Source organism: Prosopis cineraria, unplaced genomic scaffold (genome assembly GCF_029017545.1).
Source record: "Prosopis cineraria cultivar Desert tree isolate PC_DT_omini unplaced genomic scaffold, ASM2901754v1 PC3, whole genome shotgun sequence".
Classification (NCBI taxonomy): Eukaryota; Viridiplantae; Streptophyta; class Magnoliopsida; order Fabales; family Fabaceae; genus Prosopis; species Prosopis cineraria.
Window position 1 is genome coordinate 43833930 of NW_026555334.1, and position 27491 is coordinate 43861420.

The following is a 27491-nucleotide window of genomic DNA, read 5'->3' on the forward strand; positions in this document are numbered from 1 at the left end:
GTTTTATTTTTAGATAGGTTTTCAAGGGCATGTAGCGACATTTTGAATTTTTAGAGCCATTCTTTACTATTGTTTTCCCCATGAATAATTGGAGAGCAGGGGACAAGAAACTAAGAAAGGGAGTCGGGGTGGCCGAGTGACGGGGGCGTTTTGTGTTGGGCCGGATATGGGGATGGACGTTAATGTCATGACTCATGAGGAGGAGGTGTTTCACGTGAAACAGTACGGATGGCCAGTCACTAGGCAACACGTGTTTTTGCACTCATTGTGGAGTCGTGGGTTGTCTCCTACTCGAATGTTTTTATTTTTGAATTGCAAGGAAAGCAACAACATACTGCTAGGATAATTCTAGCCGTAGTATAGTCTGGTCCCAAAAAAAAAAAAAAAAATTCACTAGTAATTCATTCGCCGCACCATTTCCACAACTCTTGGATGACACCGGCATTGTCGTCATCCCATTTGGTTAAATAAATAAATACTATCTTTTATTGATGTAGAGTGGATTGATGAAATTGGGGGTTGAAATAATTACACACTTGTTATTTCTACTTAACAATGATTAACATATATCATTCATCAATTATTTTTTCGTTGCATTTCTGTCTACACATGCAAAGTCGAGTTTTGATCCGAACAATGAACGCTCACCCATTTAGTTATCTTTTCATGTGATTTTCTGATCAAATTAAATTTAAATATTGTCAAGTCTACTTATAAATATAGTAAGACTTTATACACTTAACTTTATATATTTAATATACTTTTATCAAAACAAATGAATTAAAATATGATAATGATAGTAATGATAAGATTTATTATAAAATAAATAATTTATATATTTATTTAATTAAAAATACTTATATTAAATATATAGAGTTAAGCATGTACACTTTGCTCATAAATATACTCATATTGTAAAACAGAATTCTTTCTTGGGTTGGATCAAGACGAGATTAGTTTTATGACCGGAGAAAGTGTTGGGCTGATGTCACAAGCCCACAGGGGCATACGGTTTGTGGACCTTCTTCCCTGGTATGGTTTTCATTTTTTTTTTTTGGAATGCTATGCATATGTCATTTAAAAAAAGCAAAAGGACATGTCCAGAAGCGGGAAAATAAATGGAGAGAAGTCCAGAAGATTCCCCGAAACCCGAGCGGCTCGCTCATTGAGTCATTGACAGCTTCTATGTCACACGTGTACGCCAAGTCTCACGAAGTTTCTCTCTTACCCTCGCCCCTTTCTCCGCTTTTTAAATTTCCCTCTGCCTCCCGTCAAGAATCTCTTGCATCCAAGTTCCAAGCCTTAACTAGCCTCATCTCTGGCTCTAATCCCTGCCTTCCTTCCCCTTATTCCGTCGCCTCTCCCGCCATGTGGAACCAGCCTTACCGCAAATCTGACGCCGAGGCCGGACCTGGGCCTCTTTACCCTATGATGCTCGAAAGCCCCGAGCTCCGGTGGTCCTTTATCCGCAAAGTCTACTCCATCATAACCTTTCAGTTGCTCGCCACCGTTGCCGTTGCTTCCGTCGTCGTCTTCGTTCATCCCATTGCCCACTTCTTCGTCAGTTCTGGCGCTGGCTTGGCCCTCTTCATCGTCCTCATCATCATCCCTTTTATCGGTACGCCTCTGTTATTCCTCACTTTCGAGCTCTCTCTTTTCTCCTATTATTATTGCATGCTTTGATTTTTTTTTTTCCCTTACGGCTTTCAAACATTTCAGTGTTATGCCCTCTGTACTACTACCACCAGAAGCACCCGCTGAATTACCTGCTTCTGGGGCTCTTCACAATCTCCCTAGCTTTCGCTGTTGGGCTCACCTGTGCGTTCACTATCGGTAAGATTGATTTTTCTTTTTCGTTCTCTATTTTTTTTGGGCCAATAGCGATAGGAATAAACTGTTCCTGCTTTTCTTTCTTTTTCTGCACTGATTGGGCAAAAGCCTGATGAAGTCTCCTTGATTAATAAGCTGTTTTTGTTTGGTGTGGGCGGGCTGGTATTCTTTCATCTCCATCACCATGCATGCATTCCTAAAAACTTTAGGAATAAAATGTTGGTCCCACCTTGCACCTGTGGGTCCTGTATGGTTCCATTGAGTGGAGGTCCTCCTTCTGCTTCGTTTGAGTGGAAACAATTTTAATTTTTAAACACACCACTCACCCATGCGGGCTCTAGCCCGCAACCTCTCTCCACGAGGGAGAATTTGATGCCATTTTGGCCACTTGCCACTGGCTCTCTTCGTTATTCTCTAATTACGTCGTAGTTCATGAATACTTCAGAGAATTCTCTGATTCAGTAGTCTGCCTAACGTCAGTTGTTATCAGGTTTTTTTAATGTTGTGGACCGATTATACTCTCTCCTTTCTTTCTTACAACACCATTTCATTGAAAATACAAAGCACAATTGATATATGCAATCTTTGGCTATAAGGTTTGATTGGGCAACGGGAAGTAGATTGCTAGGGAAATTCAATTCGGGATATGAACGGCGGGAAACGGGGTAGCGTATTATTTTTAATTGCTGAGCGTCAAGGCTGACATGTGGGAATTGCCTTATTTCCTCATGGCTCTAAAGTTTTGTGATAAATGGTATCAGGGAAAGTGATACTGGAATCTGTGATATTGACAAGCGTGGTGGTGGTCAGTTTGACTCTCTACACATTTTGGGCCGCCAGAAGAGGTCATGACTTCAATTTTCTTGGCCCCTTCTTGTTCGGTGCTGTGTTAGTTCTCATGGTTTTTGCTCTGATTCAGGTATGGTTATTTTCAAACATTTCTGGTTGATATTTGTCAGCCTTCGTGAATTGTCTTCGGAAGCGCAGTTTCTAAGTGGATCTGATTTCTTTCTTGCAGATTCTATTCCCGCTGGGTAAGATATCAGTGATGGTCTATGGATGCCTAGCATCAATTATATTTTGTGGTTACATCATATATGATACAGACAACCTTATCAAAAGGTTCACCTATGATGAGTACATTTGGGCTGCTGTCTCGTTGTATCTGGACATCATCAATCTCTTCTTGGCTCTGCTTACCATATTTAGAGTATCTGAGAGTTGACGATGACATCGCTGGTTGTTGCATGTGTCTGAATGACAGGATAAAGAATTTGTTGTCCACCAATGAGTCGACCTGCAAATACTATGTGTAGCTGAAAGCCTGCCTTGAATTGTAAATGCACATACGATGTGATTATGTCCCCATTCTTTCGGGTTTTGTTCTAATTTCAGTGCTTTTATGACTATTATTACTAGCAAATAGATCGCAATTATTAATCGTATTAGTTTCGCTACTTGAACAAACAACCATACGACTTTATTTTGCATCCCATTCATAATAAACTAATGAATGTGTGATTAGCTAAAGATGTTTGTTCGAGATTTCGATGTTAATGTTTTGTATTTTATTGATATTCTTGTAGGATATACAAGGCTAGTGGACAAAGTGTTTTGTTTCTTCTTTTTCAAGGTTATGGCCGTAGTCTTCTCTCTTTTGTCTGGGCAATAGAACAGACATTGAGACATACAATGATACAAAGCTAAAGGAAGTCGTGAATTTGGGGTGCTGCCTTGGGGGCAAAAAAAAAAAAAAAAAAAGAACTCTCGATCGTAATTTCAAGTTTTATAATTTTATATGATTTTAAATACTAGTAGTTTATTTTTTCTTTCAATATTGCCCTTTATTAATTATTAATTATACCAAATTGTAATTGCCAGACAAATTTTACTGTATTCATCAATTTTAATGGAGAGTAAAATTAGAAAGTCAAACTTTTTTAATAAATTTCAGAATATTAATTATAATTATAATTTTTGAAAATTCGTGAAGTTGGTTAATTTTGTCTTGTCATTAGCACTATAGGGGGTGGATGATGAAGCATCTACTTTATATTCCTTGTACCCTGATTTTTTAAAATATATTCCATCCGTTCTTTTATATTAAGTGTTTCTAATTGAATTAATAAAAAATTATTATTTAGTTAAAATTACATTAAATTATAATAATTTTTTTAATTTTGTTTCTAATTATGTCAGTTAATATATGGTAGTGGGAAGTAAAAGTATACAATTAATATATATTTTTCATTTTCAAAATGAAGATAAAATTATATAATTATTTAAAAAATATGACATTTTTTATGTGTAGGGATAAAATAAAATTTTAGAAAATACTTTATACTTTCCAACTTAAATTTGATATCACGAAAAAATCGTTAGTAATGGTTATATCTAATTATCTACTTATACAATCACTTTAAACGTCTACGTTGACTTCGAAAAAGCATGAGCACTTACTTCAAATCTGGGTACAATAAACGAACAGAGACATGAATTATGGGCCTCTCCATAGGCTAGGACAGCATACGTTAATATAATATTTTTCCTGTTTTATTTATAAAGAAAATATTTGATTTCATTTTGTTGAATGAACAGAAACATGAATTATGAGCATTTTATTCCTATTAAATATTGAGATGGTTATTAAATACCGTGATATTTTATTTTTAAAGTATATAATTTAATAGATATAAAATTTAAAAATTATTAAATTTTTAGATAAAATTAATAAAATTTAAAATTTAATTTAATTTTAAAAAAATATGGTGGAAGTGAATATAAATAAGATCCGATAAACTATTGTAAAGGAAGAATTACCTACAAATTCCACACAAAGCATTTAAAAACCACAACGCTGATATGTTGTCATTTTTTTTTCGCTCAATTATCCATAAATTTTATAGTATTTGATTACATTGCATGGTACTTCAAGTTCATGGTAATTTTTCAATAGGCTATCAGATAGAAGCTGTGCAGAATAAATTTGAATAATTATTATACATTAATTATAAAAATTTTAATATTAAATTAGATACTCTAAATTAAATTTAAAGTATATTAAAAATAAAAAATTTATTAAAATTATTTAATAATTTTTATAAATTTTTATTTTAATAAATATCATATATAATTATATAATAATAATAATATTTTAAATCTAAACCATTCAAATTAAAAATTTAAATGGTCCAAATTTTATTTTAAAAATAATTATCTTTAAGATAAATAGGGAAACCAATTTCGTTGGAAATGATGAAACGTGAAAATTTTCATTTCTTGTTCACTTGTAGCCCCCCAAGAGAGGTAGGAGAAAAAGAAGAGAAAAACATAATTCAAGGACCAATAAAAAGATTTAATATCAAATAAGGATTAAGATATTTTAAAATATTATTGCAAGATTAAAGGATCAAAATGTAATTAAAATTTATGGTGAAAAACAAAATTACCTCTCATATTTTTCCCCCAAAAACTCACTGTAATCAACTGCCAAATGGTTGTTTATTTATATAGGGTAAATACTTATTTCATTAAATGTGTTTGCTAGTCATCAATAATATATATATATATATATATATATTATATATATATGGATTTTGACAAAAAACTCATCCGATATATGGATTTTGACAAAAAACTCATCCGACCTATTAGAGCTTTAATAATAATTCATTAAATTTGTGTTGTCAACCATCAATAAATATACATTCAAGTTTAAACAATAACTAATTCAAGATTAATAATAATTCATTCATAATTAACAAGTTAAAAAACTTATAGGTTGTGTTTAATTGTATAAGTATTAGTCATCTATCAACAAGTATTCATCTAAATTTTAACAATAACTCATTTGAAATTAACTATAACCCATTCAAACTTTTTAAGTTAGAAAAACTAAAAGAATAAGCTCAATTATACAAGTATTAGTCCTTTATTAATAATTATTCATTTGAGTTTTAACAATAATTCATTTATGCTAAATTATATCCGGACTTGATTTAATGTCAACTTATTCAAAATTAACAACACATTAGTATATTATAACATGAAAATGATGTAAAAGCTTGGGTTACTATATATATATATATATATATATATTTGCCAGGCATGATTACATGGGTTTGGTGACAACCAAACTTTTTAGGTAATCAATGATTTATGGGATCAAATCACTCCTAGGCCACCTTGAAAAATTAATTTCCTCCGGTGTCACCAATATTGGAGTTTCAACAGTTTGGCCGTCGATTGCCGGAACTCCAACTAGTTTTAATTGTATTTTAGTTCCCTAGTCCTGCAATGATATTATAAAACTTTTCAATTCTTGTTTGATATTAAGGGTGTGTTGGGGTAAATCACATTTCACATTTCACATTTGGGAACTCTTTCTAACATTTTTTTAGCAAAAACTTTCTAACATATGAGATGTAAAAAGTTGTTTGGGCATCAAATGATTGGGAAAATGTGCTTTTAAAAAGTACTTTTTAAAATGATTTGGATGTGGATTTGCAAAAGTAATTTGAGGTAGGATTTGAAAAAGAAGATATTATTTGACCATACTATCCTTTTAATATGTTATTCTTTTATTTAAAACATATTGTTAATTTATTAAAAATATAATTATCATTTAAAGAATAATCATTAGGGAAAATGAAATAAAATATCTTTGAATTATCTAAATGATAATTTGATCTCTCAAAATATCATAATACCAATGAAGTCTCTAGGAACCTCTTTGTCAATAATTTTTTTAAAAAAAAGATCATTTTATACTTATTAAAAATAATAAGACCCAGTCACAACTTTTATTTAAAAAATTACAACTTTTATTCTATAAATTGTAAAAGTTGAAAAAAATTATAACTTATTAAGTGTAATTTTTGTTATTGAAAAACATGCTCCAATCATAATTTTTAGTTAAGAAATAACAACTTTTGCTTTGTGGATCGTAAGAAGTAAATAAAAAAAATCATAATTTGTTAAGTATAATTTTTTTATTATTGAAAAATAATTTCTCAAAATAATAAATTTCATTCACAATTTTTATTTAAAGAATCATATTTTTTTTTTTAGAGAATCGCAATAATTGAACAAGAAATCACAATTTATCAATAAGTGTAAAATAATCTTTTTCTTAAAAAAGTTATTCACAAAGAGGTCTCTAAAGACTTTATTGATATTATAGTATTTCTAGAGACTAAATCATCATTTACATAATTCAGAGAGATTTTATAATTATTTTTTATAGTTATTATTAGAGATCAAGTTTTTAACATTATAAGTTGAGTAATTAATCTTATTAATTCTTAGCATTGATATATATTCAACTAGTTATATAATTTTTATTTGATATATCAAATTTTATATTTTATACTGTTATTGTTTAATATATCAATTTTTGTGTTCTTTATAATTTTTATTAACCAACAAAGGTTTATCCAATTAGTTAAATATTTTTTGAATAAAAAATTTATCAATTATATCTTTTTAATCATGTTAATTTTAATATTAATATATTTGGAACTATTTATTATATAATTTTTTTCAATATATCAAGCTTTATATCTTTTATTCTTATTATTTAACATATTAAATTTTATGGTAATTAAAATTTTTATCGTATTTTTAAACATTTTAAATATATTATATTTGTGTAATAAAAATTATAAATTATCATAAATTAATATCCTTTTTAGTAATTATACATTCAAAAGTACATTTCATTATCATAATTCAAACAATCTTTATTTTGCTAAATTGACTTTTGAAAAATATATATTCAAACACAAATTTTATTATAGCAATTAACTTTTGTCAAATAAACTTTTAACAAACTGAAAATTATACATATACTAAATCTCTTGAGTGATCCTTGAATGATATTTTTCTAAAAAAATGTGTTTAGTAGTATTATTTTCATTTTTAAATTTTTGGCATCAAAGTAAGAGCTTTCCAATCTCATTTTCTTTCTTATATTTATTTTGGGCCAAATGGGTCTCATGTATTTGTCACTAAATACACCCAAGCTTTCTAGATGTTCCCTCCTTTTCTGGGTACATGAACGTTTAGCCCTCAAATTTGTGATCTTAACTCTTAAATGAGGTGAATTTGTTACACCTTTTGGCATAAGCATTGTTACTTTAGGAATAGGGAACATCAATAAAGGGAAATCCATCTTCAAATTCATATTAAGTTTCTTTACTAGTCATCCAAAATCCTTAAGTATTAAGAAAATGGCACACTCTAACTTCTAAACTGATTTCCCGTGTACCTACTGGGGGTGACATAAACTAGCATCCACTGCACATAACAACCCCCCATCCCAGCAAAAGCTATATTGCAATTCTAGATTTGAGAAAGCACGCCATGTGGCTTTGATTCATTTAATTTTCATTTGACTAAAAAAAATCAATGTAAGAATTCTACATAATCAAAATCATGCAACAATTAATGTACTTAATTACATATCAGACAACTAATTATAAGAGAAATACTTAGATAGATTAGGCACACCTAAGTATTTCTCCTAATTATAATTGCTTTTGGACAGACCACAAATGACGTGATACACTCGATTTACCTAAATATTTTTTCTAATTATAATCACTCTTACGAAACATTTTGATCCCTAATTTTCTCGATAATTTACGTTGCAAACAAAATGAATAGAAAAGAAAAACATGCACGGCTCAAAGTTAGATTTATTCGTATCTAGAACTAGACATATCTCATATTGTGATCAAGATTAGGATATCAACAAATTATGTAAGAATGTGAAGAGAAGTAGGACTGATTGAATGCCTCACTTTAGAAAGTCATATCCACAAGGTAAGTTTCTCCGTTCAGACCACAGTGTTCAATTACAATTATAGTGGCAATAAACACTGTATACATTTCATGTCACTTATAATTCTTTGTAGCCACAAATGGAGTCAGCATGTTAATTATATACCTTAGAATGTGATAAGAAGGACAAGGCATATTCAAAATTTGACTGTTCTAAAGGTGAAGTTGGAGGAGGCATTAAGGGAATTCTTTTTGTAGTAGGAGAAGGAATACACATTGAGACCATGGTTGGATAGACAAGTGTATGTATATCAAATGAATTGTTCAAATATCCAGTTGTTTTTCATCACTGTTGACGATAGACATTCTTGCATCCGTTTGTTGCATAACAGATAGTCATCGACTTATTGTTAATAAAAAATATGATATCCTGACAACTCTCCAAGCACAGGATATACATAATATATATATATATATATATATATATAAAGCGCTAACAATTAACGTTATTCCATTGCACAGAAAGGTTATCAATGCTTTAACATGGGAACTATTAACATACAATAATCAACCTTATCAATTTCTTGGCGCTACACGTCAATCACGCTAATACAATTACTTGGTTAGCGATGCAACCTATAGCTTCTCCACTTTTTTTGGTCTTTTTCATGATGTGCTTGCACCACTTGTGCTTCGTTATTGAAGGCTTGGACGATTGGCTACAGTATAGGATGTCTAATATCAACAAAAATCTTTTAGCAATCATATGTATCTCAGCTTCTGAACCTAGCTCCTTGTTACAAAGATCTCTAGTCAATGAATTCATTGCACTCGAATCATATCTTTGAATACTTTGTACAAAGTCAACTAATAATTTTGATTGAAGAGATTTCAGATGTTTATTGATGAAGTCAACTTCAATGGCCACTTATTAATAGCTTGCATGCATTTGTGGGATTCTATTATTTTATTAGTCACACAGCAGTATTCATTTGTCAAGTCTTGAATGATATAGTTAAGGTGTTGATCTTGAGAAGTAAATTCTCCTTTTGACTTAAGTCATATCAATTGATTGGTATCAAATCATTTCACATATAAGATGCTTAGCTAGGCCAGATTACTACAAAAACAATTTGCTAATGTTAACAATTTTGATCATAAAAATAATTTGTACCTATCCAGTGTTAGATAGTAAACTATTGATGACACTACCACATAATTATTTAAATAAGACACTCTATATTTAATGGTTATTAAAAATAAGAGACAAGTAAATTAGGTAGATAATACTTAATGGTTATTTTAAAACAACCATTAATTAAATAAACATATATTTGATGATTATAAATAAATAACTGTCAAACATATAACATACATATATTTGATGTTTCTTTAAAGGTAACCGTCAAATAGAAGTTTGATGTACTTGATGACTTTCTGTAACCAAGCATCAATTATATAATATTAAAAATAATATTTTTAAAAAATACATATTTAATGCTTGTTATGAAAAAACCGTCAAGTATTTCTAGCATATAGTTGACTGTTATTTCTCAACAAGCATCAAATATAGAATATTTAATAATTTTTACTTAACAAATGTCAAGTATTATGCTTTAAAATCAGCTTTTAGAATTGAATCATTCTTTCTCTGCTCACGCTTAAACCTCTTGAAACTTCTCTAGACATTTGTGAAAATGTATTTTTAGCCATCTAACCAAAATTTGTTCTGTTTCGAGGCTAGGTTCATGATTTTTCTGACTATCTGCTTGTTGTAAAGCTCGTTCTTGTCTTCATCTTCCCTCTCATAACCTCCTTTGTTCGTTTTTGGTGTGCTCTCATCCCTTGAGGTTGGTTCTTTGATTTTTCCATCACTAATTCTTCTTTTGAGTTTGTAGATTTTGGTTTATTTATGGCAAATGGTTGTTTGAAATTTGACTTTTGCTAACTCGTGGCTATTTTTGGTTATGGGTATTATTCTTGATTTTGTTGTTAATTGATTTTGGGTGTTTTGGGTGTTGATTTTATGAGTTAAGAAATTTCCCTATTAAATGTTTAGTTAATTTGAATATTTTCATTATTAATTGTTGCATGCATTGTCTTCGCTTGATGATTGCTATTGCTATGTGGACTGAGTATTGTGCTATTAATACTATGTAATCTTGAATGTAATTGAAAATTTATCATTTTGCTTATGTGTTGACTATACTAGAATATTCAGGAAATTTAGATTGAAAAGAAGAGAAGGCATAATATTAAAAATTAGCTAGTTACTAGTTTTAAACAAGATTTAAGAAGGAATGTGTAAATATGTGGTTAGTGACTTATTGATTGATTGATACTTTGTATCTAACTCTCTAAATATGGGGTGGCAAATTTTGTTAAATTTATAGTTAAGTATGTGAAGGATGTTGCTAGGATTGTTTGCTCGTATTTAAAGTGCGGCCTTGTGAAGCGGGTTAGTCTAGATACTTATGAAGAACACTTAGTTATTAATAGGATGGATCAAAGTTGCAAGTATTAGATAATGCATGATGAGACAAGGGACGATATTGGTTGTAGCCAGGAATGTAGTGAAAACTATGCATCATCTTCTGATTATATACACATACACTTAAGAAAGATTATCTCAAATAAATGGCCAAAATAATTAAAGAAAACTTCAAGGATTGTCTGAAAATGTTTAAAAAATTGAAAAGTGATATGGAGACGCTGATGTATGCTGGTTGTAGTGCATCAAAGTTGTCGGCAGTATTAAAATTATACAATATGAAGACAAAACATGGATGGAGTGATGCAAGTTTCACTGAGTTGCTTGGGTATCTAAAAGTATAATTAATTCTTAGGAAGAATGAGTTTCATGGACAAACATATGAAACAAAATAAGTGTTGTGATTAATTGGTATGAGTTATGAAAAGAAACATACATACCTTAATGATTGCCTTTTATTTTAGAATGAATATATGTCGTTAACCGATGATTATTTAGAAATAGCTGTCAATTAATTTTGGCAAACCACTAGTTAGAATTCATCAAAAATATTTGGCGATTATTTAGAAATAATTGTCAAGTATTGTACTATATTTGACGATTATTTCAAAATAACTATCAAGTATAATTATGTGGAAATGCAAAGGTCTAAGCTTCACTTGACAATTATTTTGAAATAATTGTCAGCACTACAACATTTTTGTTTTGGGACAACGATTAGAAACTGTTGCCATAAGGTGAAAAGTCTTTGCCTATAGGCATAAGCAACAGTTTTTAGGTGTGGAACTTGCCCTTGTTACTTATCATCTAAGGTAATCATTTTTTTTTGTATTTTAGGTAACAAATCATAAAATTGTTGCTTATAGTAAGATATTAGGCAACGGTTTTGGGGTGCTAAAATAAGCAACAATTTTTGACTATTGCTATTATAGGCAACACTTAAGAATTATTGTGAAAATATTAAATAGTCAAAATTTATTTTTTTTTTCCTTCACTTAGGCTTTGAACCCTAATTCACTTGAAGTGATGAGATAATTCTAACCACTATTTTAATATGAATTTTAGTTATTATAATGCAAAACATTATTTATATATATATATATAGATAATTGTTATATTAAATTTTTATTATTTCTAATTAATAAATAATAAATTAAGAAAATAAAATAAAATAAACAAATAAAAGAATATAGATAAGTTATTAAAAAATGAAAATAATTTTTTATTAATTAGAAAAACAATAAGCAACAGTTTTTAAATGTTACCAAAGAATATTTATAGGCAACATTCACTTTTTCTAGTGTCTATTAATATAAAAAATAATTTTAAAATGTTGCAATCAAAATGTTATTATAGGCAATAGTCTTTCATATTACCTATTTAAAATTTTATTGCAACACTTGAAAACTATTGCCTATTTTACTGTAGGAAGCAATTTTAAAATTACTAAATATTTGTTGCTTAAAGTAGGCATCAATGGCCACATACAAAAATATTGCTTATATCTAAATTAGATAGCATTTTTAAAACTATTGCAACCATTGTTGCCTAAAGCAAAAAAATGTGGTAGTGTAAATAATGTGTTAAATACTTGATGATTATATGTCAAGTAAGGCTATCCCTAATATATAACATCTCATTACTTGATAGTTTTTAACAATTAAATATTGGCTAAAATAATTGTCAAGTAAGGGAATGTTTTGTGGTGGTGTGAAGGGTGCAATTGTATAGAGAAGTACATGCTTCTAAAATATTATATGTTTTTTCTTCTTTTAATTCTCCTTCATGAGATTAGGGGAAGGAAGAATTTCACGTGAAACATTTGATAGGTCCTAATATTAAACCTAAATAGATGCTCCTCCTCTTTGTCTGATGGGAAAAATTCTAATGCCCGTGACATTCTTTGCTCTGCTTCTTTCCTCTTTGCTTCCTCCAACATGTTCTCGGCTTCTTACCAGTAGAGTCAGGCATTTCTTTTTCTATTGAAATAATTAAACAGTGCATTAGGCTCTCGGGGAGTCATATAAGAGTCATGATATGCACCTATAATTTCAGAGTGTTGACGAAAATATTTGCAAATCATCACTTAACAATAAGGTCAATACACCAAGTTACCAACAGTGATTCGAACTAATCAACATCATGGTGTGTGTGACGTGAGTTGCGTTTTTACAAACTGGATTAGCTTTTGTTTGACAATGAAGATCATTTGTATTATTAAAACATTCCGCATATTGTCAGAGACAAACATTAGCCCCGTGATGTCTGCAGCCTCATGCATGTCGTCTCATTCTGGTCTAGAATGAATATATATATCCCGTTCAGTTGACTTTGATCCGCCTTAGGAAGCCACACGGGACGAGATTAAGGCAGCACGGTTATGCTAGTCGTTAATTACCAAGGCATCCATATTTTCCTTTCCTTTATTTAATCACCGTCGTTTAATCTTTATTGCCGTCACAGTTAAGTGGGTTCTGCTAGAATTAAGTATTGATGAGGGAATAATTAAGACAGAATAATTTAATATCAACTTGTCCCGTGACCGTACTATCCATGTCTGTCCAATTCCCCAACCATTTCACGCCGTGCTTGTTCGCCCAAACCCAGCTAACAAACACTCCTCTCGTTCAATATTCCGTCATTTATCTGTCAATATATTAATTGGTCCATACAGTCACCTTATTATTATTATTTTCCGGCTACTGAATTCCATATACAATACAATGTACCAGTAATTCATATTCTCTGTGTTTTTTTTTTTCTGAATCAACCTCTCTTACCTTGAAAGAGACATAGCTTTCAACTTTTTAATCTCTCAACAGACGCGCGATCTTAAATTGTTTTCAATTGATATTTAAAGGTTGAAATTTTAAAAAGCTAATAAGTTGAATGTTAGAAGGCTCCCGATATTTTTGATGATATATTTTTTTATTCATGATCAATTTTTTCAAATGTCAAAAACTAAAATGAAAAATAATATATCTGTATGCACACGCACAACATTACGGAAGCTGGAAAGCAAAGGAAAAAAATAAATAGGCGATGGGCAGAGAAGGAATGTCATATTTTGATTCAAATCATCAAGTTTTAAGTTTGTGAATTCTTGCACTTATATTATATATATATATATATATATTATCTATTAAATTCAACTTTATCTAGTATAAAATTTTTCATATGGACTATTATTTTCTCTTGGATGATTTGTTAAAAAATATATATATTAAAAATGATTTCAATTTATGCCTCTCCAACTTCCAATTTCCTTGTATATATGAACAGGGACATTTTTGTTGATTTCTTTTTTTTTAATAAAAATATCATCCTCAAAGAACAAAGGTCCTCTTTTATTATTTATTTTAAAAGAGCCATGGTCTTTAAGTGAGATAATCCAGGTCCAAAAAGGATTTGGATCCCATAATTGTAGCAATTAAAGTCATTAAGTGACTTTACCTACATGGCAAAATCTAGACTCTCTATTAAACCAATGGTTTAGATAATCTTATTGTAATCAAAATTAGGAAATACTCAATTCAAATTTCCAAAATAGCATTTTGGAAAAAATCTCTACCCTATCTCCCTCCTAAATTCAGAACTTTCTTAAATAGTGCTATGTTGATGTTCTGCCCCTGGCTAACCTTGCTGTGCTCTCTTATTTTTCTTCATGGAGTAGCTCTCTGTTTTACTTATCTTCGATTGACAAGATAGAGTTTTTCCCCCGAGTAGTTCTTTGTTCTTCTTTGTTTTTCTTGGGTGATTGATTTATTTTAATCTTTTTTTTATAAATTTTTTGTTGTGGATTGCTTCCTATCTGAGTATTCTCTATCTTTTCTATTAAATTGAAATATGCCATTGCTTTCTACATAGCTTTCCTACTGAATTAGAGGATGGTGTCATGATGATCAAAATTTTGGTGCTTTTTTTATTTCTCTGTTTAAGGAAACCAACTCTAGAGAACATTGCCGCAAGCGTTAACGCTTTCTGATCTCCGCATCAAATAGGAAGGGAATTAGGCAGGTGATCATGGCAAATAAAAAGAGATTCGGATTGAGTGTGTCTAATTTTAGTTACAACAAGATTATCAAAACCGTTGATTTAATAGAGCATAGATTTTGCCATGTGGCTAAAGTCACTCAATGATTGTAGTTACTATGGTCATGGAATCCAGATCCGATCCAAAAAAAGGGTCCTTTAGTGATCGAGATTTTAACCGTACAAAGTCTTAGTGTCATTGAGAAACCATTTTTGTATTCAATATTGAGCTTTCACCCCTACTCCACAGAATAAAAGAGAGTCCGCGTCAGGCATGACCTGGTTCCAATGAGCCATTGATATTCAATTCAACTAAACTATCTATTTTATATATATATATATATATATATATATATATATATATATAACTCGTTCTTGTCTTTTTCTCAAACCAGCAATTGCACAAGGACCCGGACATTGCCCCTGAGACCAATTGTGCTAGTTGAAGTAAAACACTCATCATCAATAACTCATTTTAAATTAATTATAGTTCATTTAAGTTTTAATAAGCTAAAAAAATATATAAAATAAGCATAATTATACATGTTAATCTTTTATCAATAATAATCCATTTGAGTTTTAACAATAATTCATTCTAAATTAATAACAGTCTAATTAAAATTTAAAAAGCTAGAAAAGTAACAGTTCATTAGACTGTACTTTTAATCATCAACAACAAGTATCAATTCGGGTTTTTGACAATAATTAATTATAAGTGAACAACAATCCATTAGAGCTCTAACAAACTAGAAAAACGGATAAGATGAGCTTAATTGTATGTATTAATCCTTCATCAATAGGTGTATATTTATGTTTTTATGACAATTCATTTGAAATTAATAACAATCTATTTTGATTTTAATAGGTTAAAAAAACTGATAGAATGAACTTAAATGTACAAGTATCGGTTTGGCTTTTGACAACAATCTATTCATGATTAACAACAATACATTTGAATTTTCAACAAGTAAAATATATGAAGTTTTAAAGCTTTTAATTTATAATTATTCATGTCATATTAATAAGTAACATTTATAAAATAACAAATTTCATTCAAAAATTAACAACATACGGTTATGTTTTAACATAGATGTGGTTAAAAGCTTAGTTTACTAAAGGGCTTGGTAGCCACAAGTTTTTTAAGTGGTTAAGGGTCATGAGATCAAACTTTCTCTTGGCCACCTAAACAATTATTCCTTTAATAAATGTGTTGTCAGTGCCAGAGCTTTGGTGATTAGCCACCTTTGGCATCGGCAACCCTACCTACCACAAGGGCTTTGGTGACCTTGTTGACAGTAGGGGTTTGATGGTGGTTTGACGGCTAGTATCGACGACAATGGGATTTCCTTTTTTTTTTTTAACTTAAAAGGCAATTCTATGATTTTACTTATGAAATTAATACGAAAGAAAGATTAAAAAACTGTAGAGTAAATATCAAATTATTTAATTTTTATGTGAAATAAATTTGAGACAGAAATTCTTGGATGCTATTTTCCCTTAAAAAAGAAACACTCGTCCTTGTCTTTTTCTCAAACCAGCAATTACGCAAGGACCCGGACATTACACCTGAGACCAAGTGTGCTAGTTGAAGTAAAACACTTGAAATTAGAGAAAGATGAATGGACTGGCTACCAATTTGGCTTCATCTGTCCTTCTCGCTTCTCACTCCTTCTCAGTCATTGAGTTGGGCCCCTCCTTCCAGTACTTGATTATTCAAGAAAGATGCCTCACCTCCTCATCGCTCCATCCACATATTGTCCTCACACACACATGTATGCAGCTCTGTATGTGTATATATATATAACCCAGATCGCGACTCTTCACAGCGCCCCCTGCCTTGTTTCTCCTCCTCCTTCCCTTGTACTCATTCTTCTCACCCCCCCTTCCTGCAACATTATTTAGTTTTACAGAAATAATAACATTAGAGGATGAAAGCTGAGGGGGGGCACGGCGCGGCCATACCACCGGCCAAGCCATTTTTGAAGTGGCTCAAGTGCTCTCTCAAGGAGACTTTCTTTCCGGATGACCCCTTGAGGCAGTTCCAGAACCAGCCACCTTCCAAGAGGCTGCTGCTCGCCCTTCAATACTTGTTCCCCATCTTACAATGGGCTCCTCGCTACACCCTCCACTTCCTCAAATCTGACCTCATCGCCGGCATCACCATCGCCAGCTTGGCTATTCCTCAGGGCATCAGTTACGCCAAGCTCGCCAACCTCCCTCCCATCCTCGGTTTATGTGAGTGCGTCATTAATCTAGCACACCAGATTAAACATATATACATAAGTCTCGGCTTTATTCTTCACCTTGCTGATCTCCATTCCTTTTCATTATTGCAGATTCGAGCTTCATACCGCCATTGATTTATGCGATGCTGGGAAGCTCCAGGGATTTGGCAGTAGGAACCGTGGCTGTCGGATCGCTTCTGATGGGTTCAATGCTGGGGACTGTCGTTAATCACAGCGACAACCCAAAGCTTTTTCTTCACCTCGCTTTCACTGCTACTTTCTTCGCCGGCATTTTTCAGGCTGCCCTGGGTCTCTTCAGGTGATTTACCAATCTTATGCATACAGACATATCCTCTCTGTATAATGAGGAACCTAACTAAATTATAATGCGGCGGCGAAAAATATGCCTTACAGCCAATTATTTAACTGGGCGGAATAATTAGCAGCGCTGGAAATTTTGTCTTTTGCCAATTTGTCTTCTTGAAGCACGGTGCGTATGGATCGATCCACGAGATTCCCCTCCTGGTGGGATGGATCCATTGCTTTCACATGATAAAAAATCACTGCAAATATTCTCTGGAATTCTAAGGATTTCTTAAAATATTATAACGGGACGGGTTAACTTAAATATGATAGTTGTAACGAATTGTGACTGCAGGCTAGGGTTTATCGTGGATTTTCTGTCACATGCAACCATAATAGGGTTCATGGGAGGAGCGGCCACGGTGGTATGCCTGCAACAGCTAAAGTCCATTCTGGGGCTCCAAGATTTCACACACGAGGCCGATCTCGTCTCCGTCATGCGATCCGTGTTTACCCAAACACATGAGGTACGGGCCACCACACACACCCGCTCTGATAGACGACACTCGTCTTTTTCTGCAGCTTTTGTCCACACATTATTGCGCACACAGTCCAAAACATGTACCTAGTTGTTGAATATTACGTGATGATTTAATTGCTTGCTTTTATTAAACGCAGTGGAGTTGGGAAAGCGCCGTGTTAGGATGCTGTTTCATTTTCTTCCTCCTCATCTCCAGATTCTTTGTAAGTGATTGTTACGTGATTAACTCCCTATAAGCACATATATAATCCAGAAGGCGCCTGCATTTTAATACTTTTTCCCCCTTATCTGCGATAGTACGTTTCCTTTCTTTTCCTGGCATGTGCTAAAGGTTTGTATGTACGTTCGCTGCCTAACAAATAAACAGAAACATTATTTTCGCAGAAAATAAAAGGAAACACAAGGGACAGGGAAATATCAGATATGCGACGTCCCAACAAGATTTTTAACTGTGAATGGACTAGATCCTAATCTCGTGCTGGTTGATTGACTTTCGACCCTAACCTGCTTCTCCCACTTGATCTAATTTTTAGTTATATAATACATCAAATATCTTAAAAAAGAAAAACACCCAATTTTGGTTGTCACTCGGGTACAACTATTCAATGGATAAATATGTGTGAACAATTTTAACTTGGTAGATAATCTAGTTTCTTCTTTGGCCGAAAAAAAAAAAGATATTCTAGTTTCTTTTTCAAGTAGTTTTTGAGAATGCATGCATGCATAAGAAATTAAATTTGACATGTATATTAAATAATTTTTTGTCCAAATATATATTAAATAATTACAGCTTCATATTATTTTTGACATTTTTAGTTCTATATTTAATACTTCCTCTATCCCAAATTATAAAATATTTTTAGATAAAATCACATATATCAATAAAATTTATTAAATATACTTTATAACTTTACTTTTTGAAGATAAAAATATAAATTTTTTAAATTTTTTTTATTTAATATTTCATTGATGAAAGAATATTGAAGAGAAAATATATAGAAAGGATAATATTAAAAAAATATCATTAATGAAACTTTATTTTTATCAAAGTGTCTTATATTTTGGGATATTAAATTTTCTCTAAAAGTGTCTTATAATTTGAAAAGGAGGAAGTACCAAAATAATTTATAAATAACTTTTTTTTTGTCGTCGTACATCTATCTATATTTCACTCCAACCTTTGCATTTGAAAGCTCTTGCGGTTTTTGTAAACAACTTTCAAATGATTGAAATTTGTTTATATTTACTTATCAACCAAAAAGAAAAAAAGGAGTGACAAACTATTTTCATTTAGTCCATACTATCTAAACAATATATATTTCTTACGAGCATTGAAATAATATGATTTATCAGGTTTTGTATAAAAACGCCTTCCGGGTCTCATTGTTATTTCTTCTTTTACATTGAAACAATACCTATTCAGGTTGAATGCGTGACTGCTATATTCTGATTTTCCAGAAAAATGAAAAGCGAAAGCACACTAGATTTTAAGATAATATATACACAATTTAATTAATGTAATTGAAGTTGAGTTTGAGAACTGACGGTGAACGAAATGCAGAGCAAAAAACAACCAAAATTGTTCTGGGTGTCAGCAATGGCGCCGTTGACGACCGTTATCTTAGGAAGCATTCTGGTTTACGTCACTCATGCGGAGAAACACGGCGTCCAAGTGGTGAGCCCCGAACTTGTCCCTCTCTTCCTAATCTATCACTCACACACACACACACACCCCACTCACGCGCAAAAGACCAAACACCGTAATACTGTGACCCAGATTCACATGATTCAGGGCCTCTTTGATTGGGCCTAACGGGTATCATTGTGCTACAGACACAATTGGGGCCCACCACTGACTGGGCCCACGTGACAATATTGACAAATTTTTTCTGGTTGGTCCAGATAGGAGATTTGAAGAAGGGGCTAAATCCAGGTTCCCTCACAGGGCTGGTATTCGTGGCGCCTTACATGAGCACTGCTATTAAGACTGGCCTTATCACTGGCATCATAGCCCTTGCGGTACTCTTATTCTCCTTATTTGCCTTGCCTTTACCTCACACCAACCCTCTTGCCTGCCCCATCACTTTCAAGTCTTCATAATCTGAATAAATTTCAGTTTGACGCGCCAATATAGAATTTGGCTTCATCACCTGGCTTCATGACTAACATCACCATCAACAACTTCATCCTTTTATTGAGTCTTATCATGGTTACTTCAATTTTGTTATGTTTGAAGCCAATCTGTTTTCCCTATTCGGATAAAGTGGTGAAGCTTTGTGTTTGTACTTTTCAACGTTGAGGTCCTGAAAATTGAATGGATGATGATGGGCAGGAAGGAATAGCGGTAGGGAGAAGCTTCGCAATGTACAAGAATTACCATATTGATGGCAACAAAGAGATGATAGCTATTGGGACAATGAACATAGTTGGTTCGTTCGCCTCTTGCTACCTCACCACGGGTAATTCATTTATTGAAACAAGACACGCTACCAAAAGCCTAGATGATCAGTTTTATTCATGCATTGCTGACGGAGGTAATATCATACAGGTCCATTCTCGCGTTCAGCTGTGAATTATAATGCTGGGTGCAAGACTGCGGCATCAAATATAGTAATGGCAATAGTAGTCATGTTGACGTTGTTATTCCTGACACCCTTGTTCCATTACACTCCCCTGGTGGTTCTATCAGCCATAATAGTGTCGGCAATGCTTGGGCTTATAGACTACCAAGCAGCCATCCATCTCTATAAGATTGACAAATGTGATTTTCTTGTATGCATGAGTGCCTATATTGGCGTCGTCTTTTGCAGCGTTGAAATTGGCCTTGCCATAGCGGTATCTATCTATCTATCTATATTGCTCACTCAATTTTGGGTAATTAATTTAAACATCCAAATGCTTTAATTTTTCTGTAAATATATATGCAGGTTGCAATATCTGTACTTAGGGTGCTTCTGTTTATTGCAAGGCCAAGGACATCTGTTTTAGGCAACATTCCAAATTCTGTAGTATATAGAAATGTTGAACAATATCCAAATGCAACCCACGTTCCTGGAATCCTGATTCTTGAGATTGATGCACCCATTTACTTTGCCAATGCAAGCTACTTGAGAGAGAGGTGCCTTTCTAATGCTACTTTCACAATTGGATTAGAGTTCACATCTCAAACAAATTCTGCCATTCTAAACACTCACAGAAAATATTGTCACTGTTGATAGGATCACAAGGTGGATTGATGAAGAGGAAGACAGGATTAAAGTCACAGAGGAGACGAGCTTGCGGTATGTTATAATGGATATGACTGGTAAGCAATCAATCTGAAATCTTTCACACAGAGATTGCTCATAGTAGAGTTACCAACTCATTGTAATTTCATTGGCAGCTGTTGGGAACATCGACACTAGTGGAATAAGCATGCTTGAAGAGATCAAGAAGGTTGTAGACAGAAGAGGACAACAAGTACGTGATTCTCTTGAAGCTCTGTTTTCTTTTCAAAATGCTTGATCTGATTTATGTAATACATTTTCTTTTCTTATTTGGCACAGATCGTTCTGGTGAATCCCGCAGGAGAAGTGATGAAGAAACTGAACAAAGCCAAGTTCATAGAAGAGATAGGGCAGAAATGGATATGTCTAACAGTGGAAGAGGCCGTTGAAGCATGCAACTACATGCTTCACACATGCAAAACCAATCCCACGAAGAATGAATCAGAGGGTTGGAACGCTTTGTGAAAGATTTTCTAAAGTCAGCAGCTTTTGTGTTGGAGGAAATTCTCCTGCCATGAGCTGTTGAATCTTATGCTACTCGATGGTGTAGTCAAGTGGAAAATTAAATAATCTAAGTAATAAGAATTGAAAATTTTTCATTCTAGAAATTGGCATCGAGCAAGCATTGATAATGTTGAGCACAATATTTCATCTTGGTGTTGTGATTGTGGATAATTAAAAAACAAAAAAAAAAACAAAAATGAATATATAAAGTGCAGTTACGTAACTGTAAATGTTACTTTTATGAATCTAACAGTTATAATATAAGGCATTTTGCTAGTGAGAAGGCAGATAATTTAGTTTATTTAAATTTATCCTGATAAGTGTTTTCTTCAAAAAATGTATTTAATTAAAATATTGTCTTTTAAAATTAAGAGAAGTTAGAGAACCAAAGTGACAGTTAAGTCTAGATGCACTAAAAATAATACTCATCTGTTAAAAAATTAAGATATTTTTAACCGAATTTCATTCTCAATAAAGTAGTTATTTACTTTTAAACTAATTTTATTTTTTTATATTTATCTCTATTAAATACCTTATAATAAATATAAAGTCATATATCAATAGTAGTATTTTTAAAACAAGATAATAATTACACATCAAAAAATTAAAAATATTTTATATTTTTAAACATTTAACTCTTTAAAAAATTATTTATATTTTTAAACGGATGGAGTATATCATATAAAAGTAGGACGGAGGAATATTATTATTTTACTGTTATTCTATTATTACTTGACCTGATTTTTAATCTATTTATATTTCAAAAAATTAAATTATTTTTAAATTATATATTTTAAAATAGTCCGTATCCCCAATTCCCCATGCAAGTGCCAGGGTTGGAAAACTAGTTTGCTTAAAATTTAATTCAATGGTAAGGTCAATAAAAAAACGTGTAGATGTTAAATAAGAAAAATAAATAGTTTTTTACTCTCAAGAATTGTTCAGGTTAGATCGCTTCTATTCCTTGTCTGGTATGAACCAGTGCTGGGTTGCTTGGGATTCAGTTTTAGTAATGATCATCGCTTAATGAGCATCTGGTCCATTTAAATTTTGAATCTGAAAGGTCAGATTTTATAAAATTTATTTTTTATTTTTATTAAAAATTATGAAATTTTAATAAATTTATTTTATCATCAATCTAAACACTATGTATTTAATTTGGATGGTTGATTTCAATATTAATTTTTTTAAAATTTTTATAAATTGATTATTTAGATGTACTTTTTATATTGTCAAGATTAATAATAAAGTAGATTTATTAAAAATTTATATTTTATATTTTAAAAAATATATAATAAAATATAAAAAAATAAATCTAGACGGTTCAGATTACTCAACAATGTGAGCACTGTGGTGCCGAAATTGAACCCGGATTGTTTGGACTTGTATTAGCTTGGTATTGTGACGTAATTTTGTGAACTGTCCAGGCTTTGACCTGTATCTTGTGTATTATTAAAAAAAAGTAAAAAAGAGAGAGAGAGGATTGCTTCTACTCCTTTCGACCCAAAACAAAAATTGTTACTTTAATCTTTTTCAGGTTTTAGTTAGGGCCTATCGAGAAAGACGGTCCGAGTTTAGAGGGTTTGACGGCCCGGATTCATTCCGATCCCGTTAACGTGCTTGATTTCTTGTAACTGTCGGATTAATCTGATGGCTGATATAATGTGATAGCCTCCCTCCGACTTCTTTGGGTTGGTTTCGTTTGCAGTCTCGACTCTGGAGTCTAAACTTGCCCTCGAAAGCGGCTAATCTTGCCGCCGCGGTAACCCCCCATCCCAACCCAGTTTTTCTCTGGGCCTCCTTCTTCCTTCTCTCCTTTCATCGACCATGGCAACCAGAGTTCTCGTTTCTCTCTTTCAAGTTTATTTTTCTTTTCTAATTGTTGCGGACCGTCAAGGCTTCTCGTCAATAATATTATCTTGTCAGAATTATGGAGTGAAACCATAATTGGTTACTTTTGTCAGTATATTTATAACATAATGTAGCCGGCTCGTTTGTTCTTTCTTTGCAATTATATGCCTTTCTTATGGTTCAATTTTATTTAGTAGTTATAACCTTTTGTGAATTTGAAATACTGAACTTATAAATCTTTTGATAGTATCGAGTTTTAAGCTAGAAAGGGGATCCCCCCCTCCCCGGGGGGCGGGGGGAAATCTTGCTTTTTTCTTACTTGTAACTAAGTTAACGTGTGCTTCTTCAAAACATGACATCCTGCTTTAAATGGTTTTTCCTGTTTAGCTGATTAATCTCCATGTATGTTTTCGCTCAATTCTTTTCTATATGTGTTAGCTTAAGATTAATTACTTTCTATAATTCAGTTGATCTATCGCCAAATGCCAACAAGTTCAGCCATTGTTGAGGCCCATGTGTCTTTGTTAACATTATTGCTCTATCTGATGATTGTGTTCAGAGTCTCTTAACTTTCCATTGGGTCATCATTTTCCCTTTGGCACATAATTTTTGTAGAAGCTTAACGGGAAGACGTTTCCTGGAGATATTTCCTTATGGCGATTGAAGCGGACACAAGAAGTAGTAGTTCTCTCATTCTGCTGAAGCAAGGAGCTGAAGCTGTAAGTGTGATCACATGAATTTTTAGGAGCTACCTAAGAGACAACCGTGTTTCTTCACATGGCTTCGTTTTACATTTTTAAAGCCTGATCAAGCTGAAAATTTAACTGCTATCGTTCCCTTTATACACAATGATCAATCTCTGTTTTCCTTGGTACACAAATTGTTGTTGGCACCTTCTTTTAACTTTTTTATCAACTTCATCAGATAATTTTGTCGACTAAGCCACACTCAGCTTTCCTTGTGTTTTTCGTTTTGCTTTGCTGGTTACCTTTGACTTGCATAACTTTTAAATCTATTTTGCTGCTTTCGGTGTTCCTTTGCAGAGGGTTTTTGAGTCTGATTTTGTTGGAAGGAGGTCTGTTGTGAAAGAGCGCTTCTCTAAGAAGTACAGGCATCCAATTTTGGATTCTAAACTTACTCTAAAGCGATTAAATGCGGTGAGATTCATAATGAAGTTTCATTTTTGCTTTTAAGCTCTTCTTTTTGCAATATTTTATGCATTGTATGAAGTGTTATCTTTCACCAATTGTTGGAGCAGGAGGCCAGGTGCACGACCAAGGCAAGACGGCTTGGGGTTTGTACTCCAGTGCTGTATGCTGTGGATCCTGTGTCACAAACGTTAACGTTCGAATTTGTTGAAGGACCTTCAGTGAAAGATGTATTTCTTGAATTTGGGTTACATGGTGTCAATGAAAAGCAGTTGGAAGATATTTCATCCCAAATTGGTGATGCAATTGGAAAAATACATGATGGTGGCCTAATTCATGGCGACTTGACCACCTCTAATATGCTGCTGAAGAATGGCTCCAATCAGTTGGTGAGTTCATTTTCTGTTCATATCTTCTAAGGGCTAGTGCCTTCATTACAATTAAGTTATGTAATATATGAAAATCCAGTCAATTGCAATTTTTATAGGTCCTCATTGACTTTGGTTTGAGCTTCACTTCAACTCTACCAGAAGATAAAGCTGTTGATTTGTATGTTTTGGAAAGAGCTCTTCTTTCAATGCACTCTTCATGTGGCAATGTGGTATGCCAACGTTTCCTTTTACCCTTAGTACTAACCTATGGGCTACAGTTTAGGGAGGCAATCCTGAGAGGAGTTTTATATTTTTACTTTATTAGAATTCCAGTTGGAGTGGTCTTCACAGGATCTTTATTCCAATTTATTCCCTTATTTTATGTTGTATGGACGGAGACTTTGGCTTTAATGTGTTCAGAACAAAATGGTTTGTAGTACATGTTTCTAGGCTAATTAGTAGTAAGTACTGAGAGTGCAGAAAAGCAATATGTTATCGGAATAAGTTTCTTCTGGCTATCTAGTTTTCCCCTCCTGACATTAAATGGCATTGTTGCTTTATGTCTTTCACATCATTTTTTGTCAATGGATCTGGATAAAGACTGGCACGGGATAGACATAACAAGTGTGCTATCGCTGTCTTTTGAGGGTTCCAAAGATTGTACATAGACTTGAAAACGAAAGATGAGGCTAATAGGATTGAAAGTCTGAGGACAAATGGATGGACTTTTGATCATAGTGACTTGGTGAATTTTACGGGCAGCAGCAAGTAATAGGATTTCAGATGGCAAGGATAAGGTTTCTTGAGGTTAATAAGATTGAAAATCAGGATAAATGGAGGGGCTTTAGATGATGTTGACTTGCTGAAAGTTACAGGCCACAACAAATAATAAGATTTCAGATGGTATCGGTTAAGGTTTTATGAGGAAAAGAGAAAATTTAGAAATTGAACAGGGTCTAAAACTAGGTCTAAAATTCTTCTATGATTTAGCTTCTGCTTGATCAGATGTTATGGACGAATGATCAATTACTCATTATAATATTGTAATCTCTCTGGATAGATGGACCGGATACTTGCTGCATATCGCAAATCGTCAAAGCAGTGGTCATCCACATTAAACAAGCTGGCGCAAGGTGAGACTTCCCTCTCATCTGTTTGAAGTTAAAGACTGTTTTTAAGATGTAGCACTCAATTCATGTATTTTTCACAATTTGTAGTGCGACAAAGAGGACGGAAGAGGACCATGGTTGGATGATTCTTTATCGATTTTCTTTTCCTCAGAGGTGAAAAGAGAGATGCAGTCAATTAATGAATATTATAAATGTAATTTATATTTCCCTTTCTGTTTATTTACATACCTGCTGGGTGCAGTATGCACAGGTATATTAGTTTGAGCCTCTAATTGCTCCAACATCGACACGTAACACCAAAGCAAAACTATTTGAAATTATCCGAGTGACTATGCATGCATTCTAAGGCTATGCTCATTATTATGTTGGGTGCGCCATGTGAAATGTCAAAACTATTGGTATCAATTTCAATATATATATAAAATATACGAGTTTAAGGAAAATGAAGATTAGGTTCGATTAAGGAAACTAAAGAGACATATTTTTAAAATTCTGGAAAATCCATTTGTAAAATCTGTAGAATATGTGAAAAAAGAAAAAAAAAACATATACAATGAGTTGTGAAGAATATTTTTGAACTTTCTAATGGATGTTTTTGGGATTTAATACCAGTGTAGAAGATGTTTTTATTTAATTACTTTACTCGCGAAAATATTCTAACAAATATTTTAAAATATTGAGTTCTCTTCAGAAAATATTTTAAAAATAAAATTGACCTTTACCCACTAAAAATTTGAAGAGGAATTGTAAATCATTTGAAGGACTAACTTGTAAATAGGCATCACAGAGAATTTATTTTTGTTCTAGGAGTCGAGTTTTTAATTGATTTATACACTGAAGCAAGTCCGGAGATTTCAGTGAAATCTTCTAGTCATATAAGCTAATAAATTGCATTCGAAAGATATGTTAGATTCACTGACTGTATCATAAATCGCCCATCATTGTATAACTGATTTTTTAATCGAACGAGCTCAACTACAGTAGCCTTATTTTCTGGCCTGGTACCAGCAAGGATG

The 27491-nt window shown here is 32.5% G+C and overlaps 3 protein-coding genes across 5 annotated transcripts; all 3 read left to right on the top strand.

The window, feature by feature from the left end:
* Positions 1-1259: 1259 nt before the first annotated feature.
* Positions 1260-3202, top strand: LOC129307232 (protein LIFEGUARD 4-like). The gene is made up of 4 exons (XM_054948127.1): positions 1260-1618; positions 1720-1833; positions 2592-2749; positions 2849-3202. The coding sequence occupies exons 1-4, from the start codon at positions 1369-1371 to the stop codon at positions 3053-3055; spliced, it is 729 nt and encodes a 242-aa protein (XP_054804102.1). The 5' UTR covers positions 1260-1368; the 3' UTR covers positions 3056-3202.
* Positions 3203-16913: 13711 nt separating this feature from the next.
* LOC129304995 (sulfate transporter 3.1) lies at positions 16914-22079 on the top strand. Of its 2 annotated transcripts, XM_054944887.1 has the most exons (12): positions 16916-17371; positions 17473-17680; positions 18020-18191; positions 18343-18408; positions 19767-19880; positions 20108-20224; positions 20538-20664; positions 20754-21040; positions 21133-21323; positions 21424-21509; positions 21588-21664; positions 21751-22079. In XM_054944887.1, the coding sequence occupies exons 1-12, from the start codon at positions 17065-17067 to the stop codon at positions 21934-21936; spliced, it is 1938 nt and encodes a 645-aa protein (XP_054800862.1). In that variant the 5' UTR covers positions 16916-17064; the 3' UTR covers positions 21937-22079. The 2 variants fall into 2 exon arrangements, with proteins under 2 accessions (XP_054800863.1, XP_054800862.1); XM_054944888.1 differs by lacking the exon at positions 20108-20224 and having other exon boundaries at positions 16914-17371.
* A 1498-nt stretch (positions 22080-23577) lies between these two features.
* LOC129304839 (uncharacterized) lies at positions 23578-26838 on the top strand. Of its 2 annotated transcripts, XM_054944659.1 has the most exons (7): positions 23578-23737; positions 24442-24545; positions 24870-24983; positions 25085-25363; positions 25462-25575; positions 26406-26478; positions 26563-26838. In XM_054944659.1, the coding sequence occupies exons 2-7, from the start codon at positions 24480-24482 to the stop codon at positions 26598-26600; spliced, it is 684 nt and encodes a 227-aa protein (XP_054800634.1). In that variant the 5' UTR covers positions 23578-23737; positions 24442-24479; the 3' UTR covers positions 26601-26838. The 2 variants fall into 2 exon arrangements, with proteins under 2 accessions (XP_054800634.1, XP_054800635.1); XM_054944660.1 differs by lacking the exon at positions 23578-23737 and having other exon boundaries at positions 23744-24545.
* Positions 26839-27491: the final 653 nt, after the last annotated feature.

Coding starts and splice junctions, on each gene's coding strand:
- LOC129307232 (XM_054948127.1), top strand. CDS start 1,369: ATGTGGAACCAGCCTTACCGCAAATCTGACGCCGAGGCCGGACCTGGG. Junction 1,619..1,719: donor CATCATCATCCCTTTTATCG/GTACGCCTCTGT, acceptor CAAACATTTCAG/TGTTATGCCCTCTGTACTAC. Junction 1,834..2,591: donor CACCTGTGCGTTCACTATCG/GTAAGATTGATT, acceptor AAATGGTATCAG/GGAAAGTGATACTGGAATCT.
- LOC129304995 (XM_054944887.1), top strand. CDS start 17,065: ATGAAAGCTGAGGGGGGGCACGGCGCGGCCATACCACCGGCCAAGCCA. Junction 19,881..20,107: donor AGAAACACGGCGTCCAAGTG/GTGAGCCCCGAA, acceptor TGGTTGGTCCAG/ATAGGAGATTTGAAGAAGGG. Junction 21,324..21,423: donor GCAAGCTACTTGAGAGAGAG/GTGCCTTTCTAA, acceptor CACTGTTGATAG/GATCACAAGGTGGATTGATG.
- LOC129304839 (XM_054944659.1), top strand. CDS start 24,480: ATGGCGATTGAAGCGGACACAAGAAGTAGTAGTTCTCTCATTCTGCTG. Junction 24,546..24,869: donor TGAAGCAAGGAGCTGAAGCT/GTAAGTGTGATC, acceptor GTTCCTTTGCAG/AGGGTTTTTGAGTCTGATTT. Junction 26,479..26,562: donor ATTAAACAAGCTGGCGCAAG/GTGAGACTTCCC, acceptor CACAATTTGTAG/TGCGACAAAGAGGACGGAAG.